This window comes from Nomascus leucogenys, chromosome 18 (assembly GCF_006542625.1).
Source record: "Nomascus leucogenys isolate Asia chromosome 18, Asia_NLE_v1, whole genome shotgun sequence".
Lineage (NCBI taxonomy): Eukaryota > Metazoa > Chordata > Mammalia > Primates > Hylobatidae > Nomascus > Nomascus leucogenys.
In genome coordinates this window covers 74,707,909-74,728,810 of record NC_044398.1, presented here as the reverse complement: position 1 = coordinate 74,728,810, position 20,902 = coordinate 74,707,909, and the positions used below count along the sequence as shown (strand labels likewise).

Genomic DNA, 20,902 nt, shown 5'->3' with positions numbered 1-20,902 from the left:
AAGGAATACAGTCCCAACAGCTGTTCTTTCTGTTGTTCCTTGGCTTAGATTGCTGAGCTAGGGTGGAGATGCTCCCACATCAAGAACACCTCCTTTCTCGCTTGCTCTATTCCCATCTCTACCTCCATCACCAGTATTTGCACACGCTGATCTGCTTGGGGGCTTCTATTTCATCCCCAGAGGAGGGAGGAAGTTGAAATGGGTGGGAAACAGACCTAGAAAAAGGCAGAGGATGATGGCAGTTTGAGTGGTATGTTTACCACCTGGGCCCTAGAATAAACTCAAACCTGGACGAGATGGAGTAGCGGCAGAAGTGACAAGAAATACATGAAGTTTATGAGTGGCACTTTATCAAGCCCCAGGCCACCAAGTATGGCATAGAATTGGTGGAGAGGCCAACTCACATTTCAGTATATAACCCACCCACTCTGGGGACTGCAAGCTTTCAGAGTACCTCATGACAACCCCCTTGCCTGGATTTTTCAGAATGATGGCAAGGAAGTTGTGCTAAGGGGCCTCGTGGGCAGTGGGCATGGACAAGGGACAGCTGAAGCAGAAGAGGGAGAGGAAGGTTGAAGATGCCATGTGATGCCTGTGGTTGCAGACTGATTGGTGGGCTCATATGCACTATCTCTTTGGGGAATAATATAATAATAAAAATAAAATTTTTAAAGAACATGAAAGTTTAGGAGTTAGGCATTCAATTGTCCTCAAAAGCCCCAGAAAAATGCGATTGCATTAGCAATATAATAGTGATGTTTAAAATGTTGATGTTGAATCTGTAATTAGAAGAAATTATTGAGGAAAAAAGTTATCATAGAAATCCCAGATCTTAGAGTTTTAATGAACTTCTGTGTTAGTCATATGATCCAGTTTCCCTTCAAATGCACACATTTCTTCCCTAGACATCACTCTGCAGGTAATACCTACGTTTCTCGATCCCTAATCTCCTTCACCTTAGTTCCCTTTCACTTGACTACTTTATTGGAGGAGGGAGAGGAAAAGGCAGGAGAAAAATGGATGGGCTACATTAAATCTTGAGTCTTAGAATAGGGACAAATTAAGTTTTGGAAAGGAAACGTTTGATGTAGGTTCCACACTTGTAAGCAGAAAAAGCTGATCATAGAATGAACACTGTGCTGGGAATTCAGAAATAGTTGTCTAGAAATGGCCATAACTGTTTTGTGTAGATTGACATCTGTCAATATTTCATATACAGTGTTCTCTTACAGTTAAATCCTACCAGCTACTAAATCATATAAATAACATGAAAGTAGGTTAAGAAGTTTTTTTCCTCTTAGAGTCTCATTTAGGTAAAGTTAAATATGTATGCCCAATATTTAGCATGCATGCAGACCTCAGACTCTGTTACATACCTGACAGGCTATTTGTCTTGATCCTAATTATAATAAGATTGATGGTTCCTGTTTGATGCAAGAGAGTAATATGTGAGCCATATGATAATTTGCATTTGTCTTCTTGGCAAAAGAGAGGGTCTTTCAAGCAATTTGACTTCAGAACAAATTAACAAATACGATAATTTCTTTATGTTCAATTCCAGAAAGGTTTAACATGTTGCTAAGGCTAATTAAAAAGATTTGGTCTTCATTAATAATTCAAAGCCAAAATATATTTCCTTTTTTCTCAATATTTGGTGTATTCTTTTTATTTTAATTATGTGACAGGTATTGACAAGTTTTAACAGTCAACAGTGTGCCATTCTGAAAGCAGAAAAGAAAGAAGGTGATAAAGGTCACAGTTACTAATATAAACTCAAAGTGATAAAACAATCAGGCATTTCTTTAATTGTTCACATCCAACAATCTACAAATATTCTGAACAAACAAGCAGGTGTTAATTAACAGAGGTAGACACTAATGGCTGAGAGCCACTTTTAGTCAGCAAACTTTTTCTATGGGCCAACATATAAAAATCGTGGCATTTCACACGTAAACTTGAATTCATAGATTCTCCTAAGAAAAAGCCACACCAAAAAAAATGTCACATTTGGCCAATATTTCCCTATGGGAGTCAGCAAACAGTGAAGCCTGGGTGGCAGCTGCCTGCTTCAGATCCAGGGGCACGTGCTCACCCCAGCAGCACCGCCCCACCGTGTCCACTTTACTTTTTCACTTCACCTATCCGGTGCCCTGCTGGACCTGGGTTTGGAGACCTTGAATTGCACGCTCCCTCCAATCACCAACTCTGCGACTGGATAGTCCCTTTTATTTTCCTTCAACTACATTCCTTTATCTCCTGGCAGTACCCACTCCTTAGTCAGCATAGTTCCCAAATAACTGGTTCGGCCCTCCTTCCCCATTTTCTCTTTCTTTTCCAGCTGAATCATTCTCCTTCCCTGCCTCTTTCCCCCTCACATCCCACAGAATTTCCTTCTCAGAAGATGGAGAATGCCTTTATAATGCTGACACGTGAAGCAAGACTTTCCCGGAATGAACTGTGTGATCACATATATCTTTTGGAAAGATTACACCTAAATAGATATCTGAACTCACTTCACGTTTTCACATTAGATCTACAATGGCGCTGTGCAATAACCTAATACTAAAATTTAGAGAAGAATTTAAACCACTCTGAGCCTGAACAGATTTGGTAGCTTAAAACATATTTCATCCTCATAAAACAAAAGATTGAATCTTTGAATATAGAAACAGTTGATATGGCTTATTTTATGGAAGGAACATTTGCCAAGTGATTTTGCATTATGGTTCATGCTGTGGTCTAAAATAATCCTCATTATTCAATGATGGTACAGTACTCAAACCGATGCAGCCATTCGAGCTCAAACTTCAGATAGTAAGAAAATGTGACTTATGATGGAAAGACATGCATGGGAGTCACCCAATTTGGAAGAGACAGCAATCTCCTTCAAATCGTGTTCTTCCCTACGTAGAGAGTCTTCAGTGAGGGCTGAATCACGTTCTGGTTCCTGACTGTGTGCTGACTGGCAGGGGCTACCTCTCTGTGCACACAGATAAGGCTTCTCAAGTGTCCACTGGTGACTGCCCCACAGCTATACTCTTTCAAAATGATGAAAACTGGGGTCTTTGGCCATCTGCTGTGGTCAAGGGAACTGACCCAACTTGGGGAGAGACCTTCCATTCAGCCTTCCATTCAGTAGGGTGAGTATGTCTCTCCTCCAGGCAGAGGATAGCTGTACTCATTGGAACTAGACATTGCCAAATTACGGTCACAAAAAGATTCTGACCATTTATATTTGCCCCACCTAGCTCACTTGAGGATAATCTGTTGTAGTCCTCATAGGGAAGGTCTTTCTATACTGGCCACTATTTTTGAGCAGGACCCAGATAAGGATTATCACAACACCAAAACAAATAGATTTTTTGTAAAAGTTAATTAAGTGATTGTAAGAACAGGAAAAAGAGTCTGAAGGTGATTGGTCTTTGACTTGCTTTCCAGTTACTTTTTACTTTGTGGAAATGTGTCCATTTCCTCCCACCCACATTTTGTTACAGCAGCATAGAACAGAATGGAGTAGAATCATTTATTAGAAAAAAAATTACACAAACGCAAAATGTTTCTGATGTACAATTCAAGAAACATTAAGTGCTTCTTATATATCAGGGACCATTTTAGCAATAAATTTCTATTGCTACCTAAATTTTTCCTACCTCAGCAATATTTTGGTGAGGGTAAGGGAAAATGATTTATTCTTTAATTCTAAGATAAATAGGACTGTTCATGGTAATGGAAAAATGGGAATATGGTATAAAAGATGAAAAATCAGAAAATATCTGTTTACTGACAATATGTAAAAGACAATATGTAAAAGACACAAAAGGCCGGGTGCAGTGGCTCACGCCTGTAATCCCAGCACTTTGGGAGGCCGAGGTGGGCGGATCACCCGAGGTCAGGAGTTTGAGACCAGCCTGGCCAACATGGTGAAACCCTGTCTCTACTAAAAATACAAAAATTAGCTGGATGTGGTGGCACATGCCTGTAGTCCCAGCTGAAGTCCCAGCCTGTAGTCCCAGGCTGAAGCAGGAGAATGCTTGAACCCGGGAGATGGAGGTTGCAGTGAGCCAAGGCCACGGCGCTGCACTCCAGACTGGGTGACAAAGCAAGACTCCATCTCAAAAAATAAATAAAAAAGAATTTAAAAAACCCATCAAGTTCACATATTTCCTCAGCTTAGTGAGTGGATGGCAAGACTGGAAATAAGAATTCCATGCCAAAATGGAACACTTCAAAATTAGGCCCACTAAGGGAATAAAAGAGTCTAAAACTCAGAGCCTGAAGCCCTAATAATCAGTCATTTTGGCTGGAAACTAGAAATCTCATGAGGGAGGCAATTTAGATAATTACCGCGATGATTTTAAACACCATTTGTGGGAGAACAGGAGCTCTTGTGGATTTATTGACAAGGGATTTCAGTATTTTAAGAAGTAGTGTTTTTGAGATTGGTCTGATAATCTCTCCCGGATCTCATTTCCTATGACTTCTTCCCATCTTTCCTCCCAGCCTCAATGTTACTTCCTTAGGAGTGTCCCTCCCAGCCACCCCAGGGGGAGGCTGTCTGTCCTTCAAACCCTTCCAGCACTTCCTACCATTCCCTACCCTCATCCCCTGTGCTCACTGGGGTCCTGAAGGGGAGCAGGCGGCCAACACCATTGTGATGATGGGGAGTCCTGCCCCTGCTAACATGTCCTCCCCTGGGAAAAAGTAGGTCGATTCTTGAAACACCCAGAATTCAGCCCACCCAGACCTGGGTCAGAGTCTGATCCCATAGGGTCATGTCTAGGACTTGCATAGTCAAACAACCAGGAAAGAAGGTGCCCCCAAATGAAGTGATGAAATACGGTATAGGGAAAGAAAGACTGAAAAATTCGGGGTCCAGAGAAAAGTGCTGAGGCCTCAAGAATGCAGAGCCAAGATCCATTTACATTCCACTGGCAGCTTCAGTAAGGCCATAATTTTGTTATTTTTTTCCTTCCTGCCTGTTTTCCTCCTCTTAGTAGCTGAGGAAACCTTAAAAACCCTCAAATCGGCTGTGTGCTGGCTGAGGAGATCCTTGTTCTGAAGTGTGTCCAGGGGAAAGGAGACTCTGAGTGGAAATAATAGTTTGTGGCAGTAGAAAAGAAGGAAAGCAATCCTGTGGCCAGTCCAAGAAAGAAGGGACTGTCGGGAAACAGCCCAATATGGTGGCAAGAATAAAGACTCTGGCACCAGAGAGACCAGTGTTCAAACTCTAGCTCCACCAAACGTCTTGACCAAATATCTCAGCTTTTCAGAACCTCAGTTCACTATAAAATGGAGATTTTAAAAATACCTAACATTTTGGGTTCTCTAGAAAGTTTCCAAGTGAGCTTCACCTAAAATCCAGAGACAGCTCTGGAGCCTGTTTGCTCGGACGGGACCAACATCTTGGAACCATAGGGAAAAGGCAAAAGAATCATGAGGATCTCAGTCCTGACATTCTCGAGTTGGTGAAATAATCTCAGCTCCCACCCACCTACACAGTTGGCTCTATGATGAGGCCACTCTGTGAACAGGTTGGTCTCTGTTATTTGCAGGTAAATGTGCTTCCCAGTCAACATACCAGCCTTTAAAAACAGTATCTTCCCGGGTTGTAAGTAAACGTTATTTCAGATGAATCATATTCATTTCATCATGAATATGATTTAATCATGAATTATATGTGCAAAGGGAACAGCACATAGTAGGCTCTTAGCACATTTAAACTCCTAGTTCTGTTTCTCCATGGTTCAAAACAAATAGTGTCTCCTGAGGCTTACCTATGGCAGGAGGCTATGACTGCGTAACTAAAAGAGAAAGGACATTGCTATTTGCTCTTCAAAGTTCAGCCCAGGTGACATCAATCCCCTTATGAAGTCGTTTTCCCTGGCTACACCCAGTCAGGCAGAGCTGATTACTCTTCCTGTACTGTATCCTCTGCCTATTTCTACTGCAGAGTTGATTCCGTTGTTCTGCAATGATTTGTTTAATGTCTGTCTCTATACAGATGCTGGGTGATAAGCTCCTCAGGGGCAAGGGCCATGTTGGTTCGTCTTTATGCTTCTGGAGGCTCGCACAATGTCTGGCCCATAATACGTGTTCAACGTTTAATGAAAGGAACAAACGAACTAAGAGGGAAATAAGGAGGAAGAAGAGGTTGATGCTGAGGGATCTACCTTTACTTCCTTCTCCCAGTCTAGCAACCCTTTTCCTCACTCCTCACATCCAAGCTCCATACTCTTCTGGTCTCCCCAGTCTTGCTAGAGATCCTGTCCTAGGCCTCAGGAAGCATGACTGTGGCTTATAGATTAGGAAATTTGTGTTCTCAGCAGACAGCGGGTATAGAGAGAGATGTATGCAAATCAGATCATGAAACTTGCAGTCAGGGAAGTTGCATGACACCGCCCTGGCTGCTGAGACATTCAGGAAGTTGCAGTGTGAGGCTTCTGAGAAACTCTATTAAGAAGGGCCACATTTAATGGGCTTATGTCTGTGCTCTCTGCCCTTTCTACTTGCCTGGAACATGGATACAATTTCTGGAGCTGCAACATCAATCTTGAGACCTTGAGGAAAATCCCCAGAGAACTACAGAAATCTCGGTTGTGATGTTCTTGAATCATGAACCAATATTTGCCCTCCCTACCCCTTTGGGTGTTTAATTATGTGAGAAAAAGCCACCTTTATATGTTTAAGTCACTGATGTCTGGCCTATGTTACTGGCAGCTGAAGATAATTCCAAACCGATAATGCAGTCTTCAAGGACCTTTACCTTGCTGTTGCTGCTGCCTCAAATGCTTTTCTGTAAAATTATCATAGGACTGGTCCCTTGTCAGAGTCAGATATTCAGTTCGAATGTTACCTTCTCAGAGGTGCCTTTTTGACCTCCCTATCAGAAGATAACTACCCACGCTGCATATGTCATTCCTTAATAATATCATCTTGTTTTATTTTCCTCACTGCATTTATCACTATCTGAAATACTCTCTTTTCTTTGTTTCTTCTCAGTCACCAGCCCCACCCCCGCCACCAGCACCACACACACCATGAATACAAGGACTTTATTTTGTTCAAAGCTGTTGTATCTACCGCACCTAGAAGAGCACTATGAATACGTTCCCAGGAAGAAAGATGACTTCTGGAGTTGGGCATGAATCTATTTTCCCATAGAAAATACTGTTATATATGATGAAAAGGTTTATAATTTTGCAAATTATGGGTTAAATACTGTTTATGACCTAAGTACTATGTATAACATTGTTTGTATGGGATAATGAGTTCCAAGTCCAATTTCCCTTAATGAGCTCATTATCATCTTGACCATAGATCCTGCTGCAGTTTATCCCCATCTCCAGAAAACCCTTCCTGCTTGAGTTTTCTAGCGCTTCCCACCTTTTATTCATAACAGTTTATCAGATTTTAACTCCCTGATGAAATTTTTTCTTTGATTTATTTACAGGAGGTTTAAAAAATCTTTTTAAAGAGTCTCAATCTCAAGTAGATTTTTTGAAACATAATTTCTTGGGTGCCACTACCTATACTCCTTGCAGGCTCTATCCCATTTCACATCCTGTCTTGTGAAAATTATACTTAAGTCCTTTCAAAGCCAACTCACCTAACTTCCTGCCCTCCCAGTGGTTTCTAAACTTCATGTCTTTTCCATGAGTTCATTTAAAAGCAGCAAAATCTTTTTCTCAGTCCTTTCTGGACCCTTTCCCCTGTTCTGCTTTTCAGTGTGAGGAGCTTGGTGGACTCTAATGAGGTGCAGGTAAGACCTTGACATGCAGAGGAGTGAAGTTTTTCTTTTACTGGTTAATAAGTATGGATTTACATATAGAAACCATATATGTAGATGAATAGGATAGGGTCACTCTGTTACACACACTTAAGGAATCAAAAGTAGACCAGTTTGAGGAAGTGGAGTGTTTAAAAGTTAAGTGGTAAAAAAATCCAGAAATACAGGTTGGGTACTGTGACAGAGATCATTAGTTGTTTCCCAATATCCATTCTTCCCCTTTTCCTTAGTAATGAAGTCCTTTTTATTTAAGGTGGCAATGAAAAAAGACCGTATTCCCAAGTCTTGCTTGCAATTAGGTGTGACCATATGGTACAGTTCTGGAAGTTTTGTTTGAAACTGATTAAGGAGAGCTGACCCATCTGGACATGGTGGCCTTTTGCCCTTCCTCTTTTCTTCCTCCTTCTATGCTGGAACATGGACTGATGGCTGAGCTTCTGTGCTCATCTTGCCTCATAAAGTGAGATTGAGGATAGAAACCATAAACAAAGAATGGGCACAGAACCATCTGGTTTCATGGAGCCACTGTACCAGTTCTGAATTGCCCAACCTAGGACTTTTTTTTTTTTTTTTCTGGGAGAGAATAAACCTTGGTGTCTTTAGCAATTGCTACTTTGAATTTTCTGTTAAATATAGCCAAGTATAATCTTTTCTGATACAGATGCACACTTGGGAAGCTTTTAAAAATACCCCAATGCCCAGGCAGCATCCCAGACCAATTAAATCAGAAACTCTAGGGATGGAACTCCAGCATCAGCACATTTTTAAAGCTTCCCAGGTGATTCCCATGTGCAGCCCAGGTTGAGATTTGCTGTTCTAGGCAGATAGGCCTCATATGTTGCATGTTCGACAATCTCCTGGGAGATGCAGTGGTGCTTGTTAAAAATTTGGATTTCCTATCCTTACCTCCCCAGAGGTTTTGGTTCTTCAGGTCTGAGAACATCCCACCCACGTGATTCTGATACAGGAAATCTAGTTTCAAATTTGAAGAAACACTGCTTTAGGCAATAGGAAATCTTTAGAAGTTTTAAAGCAAAGAAGTGACAAGATCAGAGGAGTGTTTTAGGAGGAGGATTAGCCTGGATCTAGAGAATAAATCGAAGAGAGGAGGTGAGAGATTGAACTCAAAGAGACCGATCAGGAAGTATACAACAGCTGATGGCCTGAGGGGATACATCTGTGAACTAACAGGTGGCCACAGAAATGGGGAAAACAGAAGGGACACAATAGACACTGAAAAAGATAAAACACTACAGGACTTGGTACCTTATGGGATAGGGGTGGGGGCACTTCAAGATATTCTCAGTGACTGAAGAATACATGAGGGCTTTGGCTTCTTCCGGGTTAGTATATATTTCCCCTTGTGCTCAAACTCAGATTGGTATAGTTTATTAGTTTGCTGTGTATCTACAGCTGCAAATGTTAAATGGACTTTTGTTAACTTGATTGTATCTAGAGTATTCTATTAGGTTGAAAACATTTATTTAGGTCGAGAGCGGTGAGTTACACCTATAATCCTGGCACTTTGGGAGGCTGAGCTGGGAGTGTTGCTTGAGGCCAGAAGTTCAGGACTAGCTTTGGCAACATAGCAAGACCCCGGTCTCTAATAAGTTTGTAAAAAGTAACTGTGTCTGGTGGTGCATGCCTGTAGTCCCAGCTACTCAGGAGGCTGATGCACAAGGATTGCTTGAGCCTAGGAGTTCAAGATCAGCAGAGTGAGACCTCATCTCTAAAAATAAATAATAATAATAATTATTATTATTTGCTAAATCAGTTCTATTTAAAGGCTCAGATACTTTATTCTAACCATAGTCAATCTCACAAATAAGTTTACTCTGTGTGTGTGTGTGTTTGTGTATATATATATATGCATATAGGCAAGTAATTAAATGTTTTTCATGAAGTTTTACCTTTTTAAAAGTCATGTCTTGTAAAGCAAAGGAAATAAACAGGCAGTATAGATACTGCTCTGGAGCTGTGCTTTGTATAGTTATCTTTCTGGGATAAGACACAACCAAACTCTCAGGGCCTAGAAGTTTAAAGAACAGTTTGAAAAGGTGATCTCAATGGTAACTGATTAATTAACTATTCAATGTAAAGCTACTAAGCAGAGAGATGTTATGGTAATATTTTATCAAATAACATAAATACAATTACTTTATGAGTAATCCTAAGATACACACTGCCCGCTGATTTGTTTTAATAATGAACACCTGTGCCTCAGAAATTTCTCTTAGGTATATAAGCTCTTCAAGTCCTCTGTTATTTAAACACAACATATTGGTTTTAGAGTTAAAAAAGAAAATAATAATAGTTAAAAGTAATAAGATGTAAACTAATCGAATCTCTCAATTCTTACTAAAGTTGGTATCAAGACACAGCTTCTTTTAAGAATAGATTTTAAAATACCAAGTGAACTTAATGAACAGAGAAGACAAATATATCATCATTGAGCTTACCACTCAGGGTGCAAAGATGAATGAAACAGCCTTGGTCTCTTGCACTTCAGAGTATACATAATAAAGTGATGGGGAATTTTTCCAAAGTTAGTTTTAGATTTAATTTTCTCTCTAATTGGAACATCTATTAAGAAGACTATAACAAGGTGAAAGTCATTAAATCTGTTCAAAACATAAAACGGCTAAACTTCAATAGGCAATGGGCAAACACTTGTCTAGATGCCGTATCACATTTAGTCGAGTTGCTAATAATAGCACTCTTCTTTAATCTGGTGTGAGTCAGAACCTTGTCCTTGCTCCAGAGAATGCTTATGGTCCTTAAGCAACAGTATTAGCACCACTGAGGGGCCACCACCTGCTCAATTCTCTCATGCACACCAGGGAACCACCCGGGGCGTGGATTGTTAGATGCCTCACCAGCTCTCCCCAGTATTCCCTCTTGTAGCTGGGTTTTGGTTTACCTTTATAATATAATTAAATTGGTTAAAGAAAAGTGCTAGCTGGGCCGGGTGTGGTGGCTCACGCCTGTAATTCCAGCACTTTGGGAGGCCGAGGCGGGCGGATCACGAGGTCAGGAGATCGAGACCATCCTGGCTAACACGGTGAAACCCCGTCTGTACTAAAAATACAGAAAATTAGCCGGGCGAGGTGGCAGGCACTTGTAATCCCAGCTACTCGGGAGGCTGAGGCAGGAGAATGGCGTGAACCCCAGGGGGCGGAGACTGCAGCGAGCTGAGATCGTGCCACTCTGCACTCCAGCCTGGGTGACAATGAGACTCTGTCTCAAAAAAAAAAAAAAAAAAAAAAAAAAAAAAAGTGCTAGCTGTATTAGAGACTTAGTATCTTTGTGAACAATCCATTTCATACAGAAAACATTCTATTCCATGGTCACAAACTCTACCCTTACATGAGTTACGATCTTGCAGATGATTAAACATTGGGCCCTGGGATGGCTTTGTATGAAAGTGTAGAGAGAGTATAAAGAAAGTCCTAGGCAAAACCTCACCTCTAGTTGGGGCAAAACAACCCAAAGTGTGTATTTAGCTGCAGATAGGTCAAGGAAATTTATCATGGGTTAAATTATGCCCCCTTTCCCCCAACCAAATTCATATGTTTAAGTCCTAAACCCCCAGTACCTCAGAATGTGACCTTTTTTTTTTTTGGAAAAAGGGTCATTGCAGGTGTAAATAATTAAGCTAGGATGCGGTCATACTGGAGTAGAATTGGCCCCTAATTCAATATGACTGGTGTCCTTGTAAAAAAGGAGAATTTGAACATGGATGCACACACGAGGAAAAGGCCATGTGAAGCTGAAGGCAGAGATGCTTCACCAAACCGAAGAATGTGAAAGATGGTCAGCAAGCCACCAGAAGCTAGGGGCGAAGCATGGAGCAGATACTTCCTCACAGCCCTCAGAGGGAACCAACCCTGCTGACACCTTGACCTTAGACTTCCAGCCTCCAGAACTGTGAGACAATAAATTTCTTTTGTTTAAGCCACTCCGTTTGTGGCACTTTGTTATGGCAGCCTTAGCAAACTAATACTGAATTGCTCTTCCCTAGTTATCTTTATGGATAGTATATTCTTTTGGTATAGACATAACTTGCCTTTCACTATTTGACCAGTGAGAGCTAAACATTTTAAAGCAAAACACCTTTAATAGGAAGAGAAAAGAAAAGACAGAGTGGGTGGCCTGGCATGCCTGCCAACCACAGGTCCCTTTTACTAACGGCAGAGGCTGTCACTGCCCACATAAGGCCTCCTCCACCATGTGGATCAAAGAAGGCTGAGAGCTGCTTCCATGGTCACCGAGCTCTTCCATACTCTGTCACCATACATCATTGCTGCTGGCTCAGCCAAAGTGTTGAAAGGACTCTTACTAAGCTGCAATTCTTTATTCTCCCTTATCTCACTCTCTCACCTCCTAACTTCCTAGCAAACAGAACAAGAAACCAACTAGAAGTGGGACTGAAAAAATCAGGGCAAAAAAATTAAACACAAATCAAAACCAAAACAGACTCCACCCTAACCCCCCCAAAAAAAGGCAGGAGGAGGAGAAGGAAGAGAAGGAAAGAACATGAGGAAAGAGAAGGAGAAAAGGAGAGTAATGGATCTGGTTGGTCAGGAAAATCATTGCTGGAGGGAAAAACCTGAAATCTGTGCTTCTGGACTTCTAGGATGTTCATTACATTGCTCTAGAAAGCCACTAGGAAATTAAGATTCTTCTTGTGACTGTACTATGTTTGGATCTCAACAAATTATTTCTGGAATTCAATCATCAAACTTCTTGCATGATATTTATTTTTTCATAGCTCAGTTCTGTAAACAAGGTCCATGTGATTCTCTATGAATTAATGTAGAATAATGGAATGAGGAAGCCAGGAGATTCAGAAGTCCTTCAATGTAACACTGTCATTTTGGCGTGCAGGGAATTTAACAGACTTGTCCAATGACATATAGCCTATACCAGAACTAGGCCAAAAGATTTTATAAATATTATTTGATATATGAAGAATCTAGGCTGATTTATATAAAAAATTTCTAAGCTTAACTACTTTTGAATCTTCACAGCTCCATATAATTTTTATGGTATCTCAGAACAGGCTTTTTGATAGCCATCTGGGAAACTTCCACCTAGAAAATGTCTCAGAATGTAATATAAGAAACCAAGGTAAACAAAGATTTATTCCAGCCAAAGTATTTATTTGGAAAATATTTGATGGATTAACTTTTTATATAAACGTGTCTCGACAATCTGAATTTTTAAATGTCTTATTATATTACCACTAACTTGCACTTAATAGCATTTACTATATGCTTGCAGTCTCCTAAGTACTTGATCCTCACAATGCCGTATACTCTGGTCCCATTATTCATTAACTCCATTTTGCTGTTGAGGAAACTGAAGCAGAGAGGGAAAGACAATATCTTTGCCCGACTTCATACTACATGTGAATAGCAGCACAGCCAGACTGCCAGTCTGGTCCCAAAGTCTATGTACTTAACCACGATACCAGACTACCACTAACCACTCTGTGAATCAATCTGCATACAAATTCACACATGTCCTTAGCAAGTGGTAAAGCCTGGTCTAATCTGATTTAGAATCAGTGCTCTTTCCCATCACACTCTACTGTCTCTCATGTTGTCATACTTAAACTTAAGATCTGGAGTAAATCTTTCTACATTTGGATTCTCTTGAGAGCCATTAACCAAAAGCAGCAGTGTGAGAAAGATTCAGTCCAACACAGACACCACAGAAGCACAGCAGCAAAAAGGGAATCCTGACCACCAGCCCCCCAGCCATAGCAGTAACTCCCAAGGTGTGCTGGAGGATGTTGGCTCCTGGGGCCACTCCTACCTTGTACGCTGTGCTCATCTCTCCTCATTCTCAGGTGTGGTTGATGGAACAGGTACAAGACCAGGGAGCACAAGATCCAAGTCCCAGTCTTAGAGCAGCCTCTGACTGGCAGTGCCATTGACAGGCTGGACATGTGGTCCCTGCTTCACATACCTAGTTCACTTAACTCTCTCAACTACCCCATGAATGGACATGAAGGACTTCATCCTTACAGATGAAGGAATTGTGACTTAAGGAGTTAAGCATTCCATCAAGGTCATAAAAGATGATACTCATTCCAGGTCTGCCTGACTCCAAAATCTTCACGTATTCTTTGTCAAGTTGCCTCAAAAGTCACTTAAATCCTCTGAATCTTAGACTCCTCAAATATAAAGTGCCATGGAGCCCTAGGGATTCTATGAAGTGTCTCAGAAGTCACTTTGGGAAGGAAGTCCAAAAGGCAGGACCCGGCCTACTCCTGATATGCACATGGACACATACACACACACCCCAAGCAGTGCAGAGTAATGCCACCGTGACCGTCTTTATAAACGTGGCTTTCTACATTTAGATTGAAGGGAGGATTTGCTGCTAAAAAAGTTTGAGGCCCATTCTTGCAAGTGATCTTTAAGGCCCCTCTTAGCTTTAATATCTGGGACAGGGTCAGAGTTGTAAAGATAAAACTTTAGTAAATCAAGACAGTCAGAGGATACTTTGTATTCACCTGGCTGGGTCTGTCCAGAATGCAGATATCTGATGCCTTTGAAAGAAAAGGCGGTGCCTGAACTCTGCTGATCTAAACATAATTTGAGAAAGTGTGTTGATTGTATTTGTGGAGATGGCCTTCTTATACACGGACAGTTAGAAAAAACATAGTCTGAGTTTTCTTCTCCCGTGAGCTCCACCATTCCTTGAGGGTTTCAGTTGGTCAGGGATGAAAGGTATGTAGCATTAGTGGCTTGTTTAATGCTAACTCCTTGTTTTTCCTCTTCCTCTCTATCTTGCCTCATCTTCTTTTTACCCTGTCCACCTTCAATCCTGTCTACCCCCTGTGGCCCCAAAGCCAGCTGGCAGACCAGGAAGTGGGGGTCTGTATTGGTAGAAAATGAATAAATTCACTTACTCCTTCAAGTCCTGCCTTTCCCACACTTGTATTCCTACACAGAGCAAAGCATTGGTGCTTAAACAATAGCCATGAGGCAGGTGTCTTGAGGAATGCGTGGGGAGCCAAGTGTTACTTTTCCTCCACCCTATATAGCTCATACCCCTTCATTAAAAGCTACATATGTAGAAAATAATAAAGTTGACAAAAAACCAAGTGTTAATCATGGTGATGATGATAATACCTTTCTAAAAAACAATTACTGAGGTATACTTTATATGCCATAAAATTAACTCATTATTAGTTACAATTCAATGACTTTTAGTAAATATACAGTATTGTACAACCATCACTATAGTCCAATTCTGGAACATTTCCATCATGCCAAAAAGATTCCTCGAACTCATCTGTAGTCTCTACCTGCTCTCGCCTCCAGTCCTAGGTAACCACTAATCTACTTTCTGTCTCTACAGATTTGCTTTTCCTGGGCATTCCACATGAACAGAATTGTATGATATGTGATATTTTGTGGCTGGCTTCTTTCAGTTAGCATACCCTTTTTAAGGTTAATTTATATTTTATCATGTATCCGTTATACATAACACCTTTTTGAATGGCAGCATTATATAGAGGAAAAAGCATGAATATCAGAAGCATGCAAACATGGGGCTGAATCAAATCTGTGTCACTTCTTAGCTGTGTAACTTTGGGCAAGTTCCTCAATCTCTCTAGACCTATTTGTAGAATAAGAATAATAATCCCTCCCTCAGCTGAAAGGAAATAGCTGCTGGGTTGTGATGACAAATAGTGGGCGCTCAAGAAATCCAGTTATTCTCTCTAAATTTCGCCAAAAACCTTTGCTTTTCTCACCCCTGCTTCAAACTTTAAAGTGACTCCTACAACCTCCCTACCAGCCTTCACATCAAGCTTGAAACAAGAACCCACATAACAAGTGATATCAGAAACGGAATTCCGCCAAAAGGAATCACATCCTTCATTAATGGAGCCCAGATGGTGAGGAACTAAAGGGATTTCCTTCAATTATATTGCTGTCATTTTTTTATAACTAATGTTAAATTGTGTTTAATTATTATTGTAAGGGGGAAAATGTGTCAAATTCTATCCTAGAATATTTTATGGAGTTGGTTTTCGTTTGGCAAGGCTCTAAGAACACCTTATTTTCCCACTAATTCTTATAAAACTGCCACCATTAACATCAACGCACAGATAACATGCAAACAAGTAGCAAAGAGCTAAAAACACCAGAGTAAATAAAATCCACCTCAAGCCAGGTACCATGGTGCATTCTTGTAGTCCCAGCTACTCTGGAGCCTGAGGCGGGAGGATTACTTGAGTGCAGGAGTTTAAGACCAGCCGGGGTAACATAGCTATAATACCTCTCAAAGAAAAAAAAAACCACCTGAAATCCTCCAAACTCAACTTTTAGCCAATAGTTTCAGACGTTTTCTTTCCTGAACCTTTAGAAGACCCTGAATTTCGTGTGTGTAGCAAAATAGACTGAATCGAACACCTTGTTCATTCCTCCAGCCCACCTTCTCTGATTAGAACATGTTCTCATTTTGAGTTCCAACTCAAAGGGATCCTAAATGCAATCCCATCCTATGATCTAGGACACAAAGTTGACAGAGTTGCTACTCCTTAGCTCTGAGAGAAAATTTCCTGTCCTAAATCTGCTTTTCCTTCTGAATTATTGTTTATCTGTACTTCTAAATTTACCAGTGCTCCTTCACATTTCTGATTTTTTTTTTCTCTCTTTCTCCTTGCCTGGGATTTATCACAGCTGCATTTCTTCCCCAAACTCCTGAACCACTTAATTCTCCATTTCCCAGGTTTACTTCTTGTTGAGAATAGTATAAGAGTTAAAACAGAAAAGGTTAAGGCTTCTCAATATTTTTACTAAATAAAATATGGTTATAACATATTTTGTTTATCCCTCTCTTCAAGGAGATGAGTACAGCATATCATTTTTCATGATATAAAATGCCTGTAGTCAAATGTAAACTAATTATTAACAGAGGCAATATATGGCTTTCCAATCTTTATAAACTTTATAATCACTATACATATTATTGGAATTAAAGATGGCAAACAGTGATTCTTTCAAATAGGTAAATTAGATATAATTCCTACAGGTGATCAGCTTGTAACGTTATCAGGTGAGTCTAATTTGAACTTCTGCTGTGATAAAGCTATACTCACATAGATTAACAGATAAATACTATATCCAGACTGAACCAAGCACTTAAATTAATGTATTGATGTATTTGTGTAAGGATTCCTGTGTTTCCTTGCTCTAAGTACTTATCTTGAAAATAGGAACTGTTAACAAAATCCATGGCTAACTTTTTTCCCAAAATTAAGAGATGAAAGAAAGTGTAGGTAGGGTCCCAAGAGAGAAGTTTTCACATACTGAATTATCTCCTAATACAGGCTTGAAAAACGATAAATCCGATGAAAATAAATAAAAATTTGGGGGACAAAGTCATGTTAGGTTTACTGAGATGTATGAATTTCCCCAATCTTTAAAAACTGTTCTTATGCTAAAACTTACCCCTTCATATCACCACAGTGAAGAGAGTAATTTATATCTAAGACTTTATTTTAGGGATTTTATTTTAGGTGGTATCATAGGAATTTATCTCATGGTATAAATAGTTTAGTAAATCTGGGATTTGGGAAAGATTTTTTCTCTACAGCACAGGCCTTTTGTTCAGCAGCAGATGACAAAATAATTTTGAGGCAAGATGATTTAACTACAGTTTGATGTCCAACCATCCACCCCAAATCTTATGCCCCAAATTCCCGAATGTGGCCAGAGTATTGAAAATTAACTTTTTAAAAATCACTTGATCCAAATCTTCTAAATATATATACGTATATACAAGAATGACACAGCCTTCAAATTATGGTTTGGCCTATAGTTTGTGTATAGCTCTCTAGAGAATTTCTATCTTAAGGTTAAAATCTCAGATATGTGGAGATCATCTCTGAGGACTTGACTACCATAAAATTCTGTCAGCATCCATGCATCATGTATATGAATTACCAAATAATGCCGAGTCTCCTACCCTGAGATGGCAGCCAATTTTTGGTGTGCCTGACGGGCCATTTCACAGCCTTTGGTTCTTGTCTTGTGCATTTCCGCCCGGAGTGAGGGGCAGCTGACCGAGACATCCCCAATAGAAATGACCAGCTCTCGGTACAGGGCCACTTGTGTGTTGAACTCTTGGACAAGCTGGAAAAGAAGTGAGTTTTTTTTTTTTTTTTTTTTTTTTTTTTTTTACCAAACATTTCTCATCAGAAAGTTTCCTGTTTCAGAGTACATAAACAGGGGCCTTCACTGACCCCTGAGTCAGCTCCCCAGATCTCCAGCTAAGGAACCTAGGAATTGTTTAAAGCAGAAGGCACCCAAATGGCAAGTCTCTTTGTCCAAGGCAAGTGTTTATTTTCATAGGTAAGCCTGGCCATGGACGCTCTATTTCCAGACCTACTTCCCCTCACCCTTTCAGACTCAGTTTCTGAAGAGCAGGAGAGCATATTTGGAGCGCTACCATGCCACTCCCAGGCCAACAGAGAATGATGCTGGGGACTCCTACATAGACGCTCCCCTCTGCTACTGCTAGGACATGGCTTTTAAGTTGCAGGGCGCGAGGGGCGGGGGAGGCGACAGATAGGGTGTAATAGGCAAACCATTCACCTTTTGCTGGGCCACTGAACCTCTCGGCCTGACGGCCTGACGGGAAGACCAGCTACAGCCTCTGCGCTGGAACCTTCGACCCCTCCGCAGCGCCCCGTGTGCTGTATTTGGGTTTGTTTGCTACTCTCTCCCCAGAAAGCAGCATCCCCACCTCCTCATCCCTCCCTCCTCCGTGAGCGAGCCAGTTCACTGTGTCTTTCGCATCCACCATTCTTCGAGGGGGTACAGGCACAACCTACAGCCGCTGATCCCCAAGACCATTGCTGTGACACTTCTTTCTGCAGGGCTATTACGACCGGGGTGTCACCCTGAATTTGGGGGACTGCAGATTTAAAAATAGTGCATGTGCCACGTGATCGGCATTGAGGAGCTGAGGGTGGGGGAGTGGCTGGCACTCAGGCAAATGATTAACATACATGACTCCCCCCACCCCCTCTCAATAAAAAAAAAAAAAAGAGGCGCAGTTTTCACCCACCATCTTGCAGTCGTCCAGGGCTCGTTGGGTTTTGTGGGCGCTCTCGGAGCCGCTGCCCCTGCGCTCCCAATCTCCGCTCTGCAGCGGGGGCTTGCTGATCTGGAAGATCGAGGAGCGGGTGGACCGGCTGGGGCGCTTTTTGCGCCCATTCGGTGCAGAACTCATGCATACACATCCACCAAGCCGAAGCCGCTGATGCAGTGCGCCCCGGCTCGGGCGGCCCGGTTGTTGCCCTGGGCGCCGCCGCCAAGCAGCTGGAGCCCGGACCTGAGGCGCGCAGCTCACAGTGCTGGGGCTGGCTGCGCGGGTCGGTAACCTTCAGCTTGAAGGAGAGCCGGGGAAGCGCTAGCTGTGCCGTGCAGCATCGCTTCCACTAGCAGCGAGGAAGGGGCGCGATCAAGTTCTGCTCAGCAGCATTGCCAACACTGTCCCGGGAGCTGGGCGCTGGCGCGGGCTCGCACTGCCTTCCTCTCGGCATGGATTGCAAGGCTGGGCGAGAAAGAACGCGCCGCCCGGCGGTTCCGAGTTTCCATTCAGGTGGGGGAGCAGCTTTCAAAGCCTGCGCTGCAAGGTGGGGGGCGGAAAGGGGTGTCGCTCTTGCTTCAGTGTCTTCCCGCAGCGGCACTCGGTTCGTCTTTCCCCTCCCTCCACTGTCGCCAGGCCTGGAAGGACTGGCCGTCCCCAAAGCAAGCAATTGGCTCTAATCGGCTGCCTTGATCCCTCGTCTCTAAGGGCTTGTCTGTTTGAAGATCCCAGATGAATCTGTGGCGGGACTGGCAGACGCAGAGAATCGGTCCGGCTGACGTTGTTCGCGGGCCCGCACATTGATAGGACGGGAATACTAATGTGATCTGTCCATGCAACCCCCTTCCCCCTCCACAGTTTATGCACTTATCCAATCAAATCCCCGGGAACATCAATTGCAATATTACTTCATCTGCTCTATTATTAGAAACAAAAAGTGTCATCAGAGTGGAGCACATGCCACACGCTGGGACCTAAACATGGATTTCAAATAAGCCAGTGCGGGCTTGAGGCCCTCACCATCTGAGACTGAGACTGGGGCCACAGGAGGGAGTGAGGTTTTGCTCCAAATGGAAGACCTCTCGATAACCTAAAAGGAAAGCTTTGTTTCCCTGAGTTGTTTTGTTTTAATTTTGTCTTTGTTTATGGAGGGGGAAAGAGGAGAGCCAGTGAGGCAGAATGCACAGAGACATTCACTCAGATTGGGCCTCATCCCCACCCCATTTCAAGTAGTAAAGCTCTTGGTCTTGCATTCCAGGGTCTCAGGACCCAGCTCCTAGAGTTCCCTTCTGGAGACTTGAACAAATAAGAGCCAAGAGATCTCCCTGGTCACTCAAAATGACCTTCTTCTCGCTTATGGGATGTCAGTAACCCAGAGGCCAACAGAGGTGGCCCAGAAAAGCGGCGATGATTCCTGCGTGAAAAGGAGTGGGGGTGAGGCCCTCAGCCATTTGAGTTCACCCTTCCCACTGATATCTTCCTAAGGTTCTTCTGGGAGGAAGAGCGAGTGTCGTGGGCATTCAACTCTAAGGCTCTAAGGATGCTTGTTCTCCTGAATGATTTGTTTGGAGAGGGAGATAAAGGGGTCTGCCATAGGAAAACTAGTTATGTATTAGTAATCCTAATAAGAACAGATCAGAGGTTCCTGGTCAGTCTGTTAAAGGGATATGGAGAGTACATAGAAAGAGAAAGCCAGAAATAGCCAGGAAGGTTAATATCCTAAGGAGGGTGGCTTTAAAATTGTTTTACAAGACAAGTAAATATAATGGGGTACTATAATAAGAGAGTTATTTGGTCTTTGTCCCCAATTCCTGGTGCAGAACTCCTAAAACCCTTGGAAATTGCCCGAGTTATTATGATAAGCCATCTTGTTACCAGAAAGACCAAGCCTTGATTAGATGCTTCCAACTTTCAGCCTCATCCCCCAATCTCAGGGGAAAGGAGAGGAGCTAGTGACTGAGTTCCTCACCAATGGCCAATTATTTAATCAATCATGCC

At 42.1% G+C, this 20,902-nt stretch overlaps 1 protein-coding gene across 2 annotated transcripts in view; it reads right to left on the bottom strand.

Annotated features, from left to right (window-relative positions):
• Positions 1–19,717, bottom strand: part of RGS7BP (regulator of G protein signaling 7 binding protein) — a 106,821-nt gene extending 87,104 nt beyond the window's left edge. For both annotated transcript variants that reach the window (XM_003265982.4, XM_030798163.1), the window contains exons 1-2: positions 18,881–19,717; positions 17,777–17,943 (exon numbers count right to left, since the gene is read on the bottom strand). In XM_003265982.4, coding sequence (XP_003266030.2) covers positions 17,777–17,943; positions 18,881–19,045 — 332 coding nt within the window. In that variant the 5' untranslated portion in view covers positions 19,046–19,717. The remainder of the gene's footprint in view (positions 1–17,776; positions 17,944–18,880) is intronic.
• Between the last annotated feature and the right edge of the window lie 1,185 nt (positions 19,718–20,902).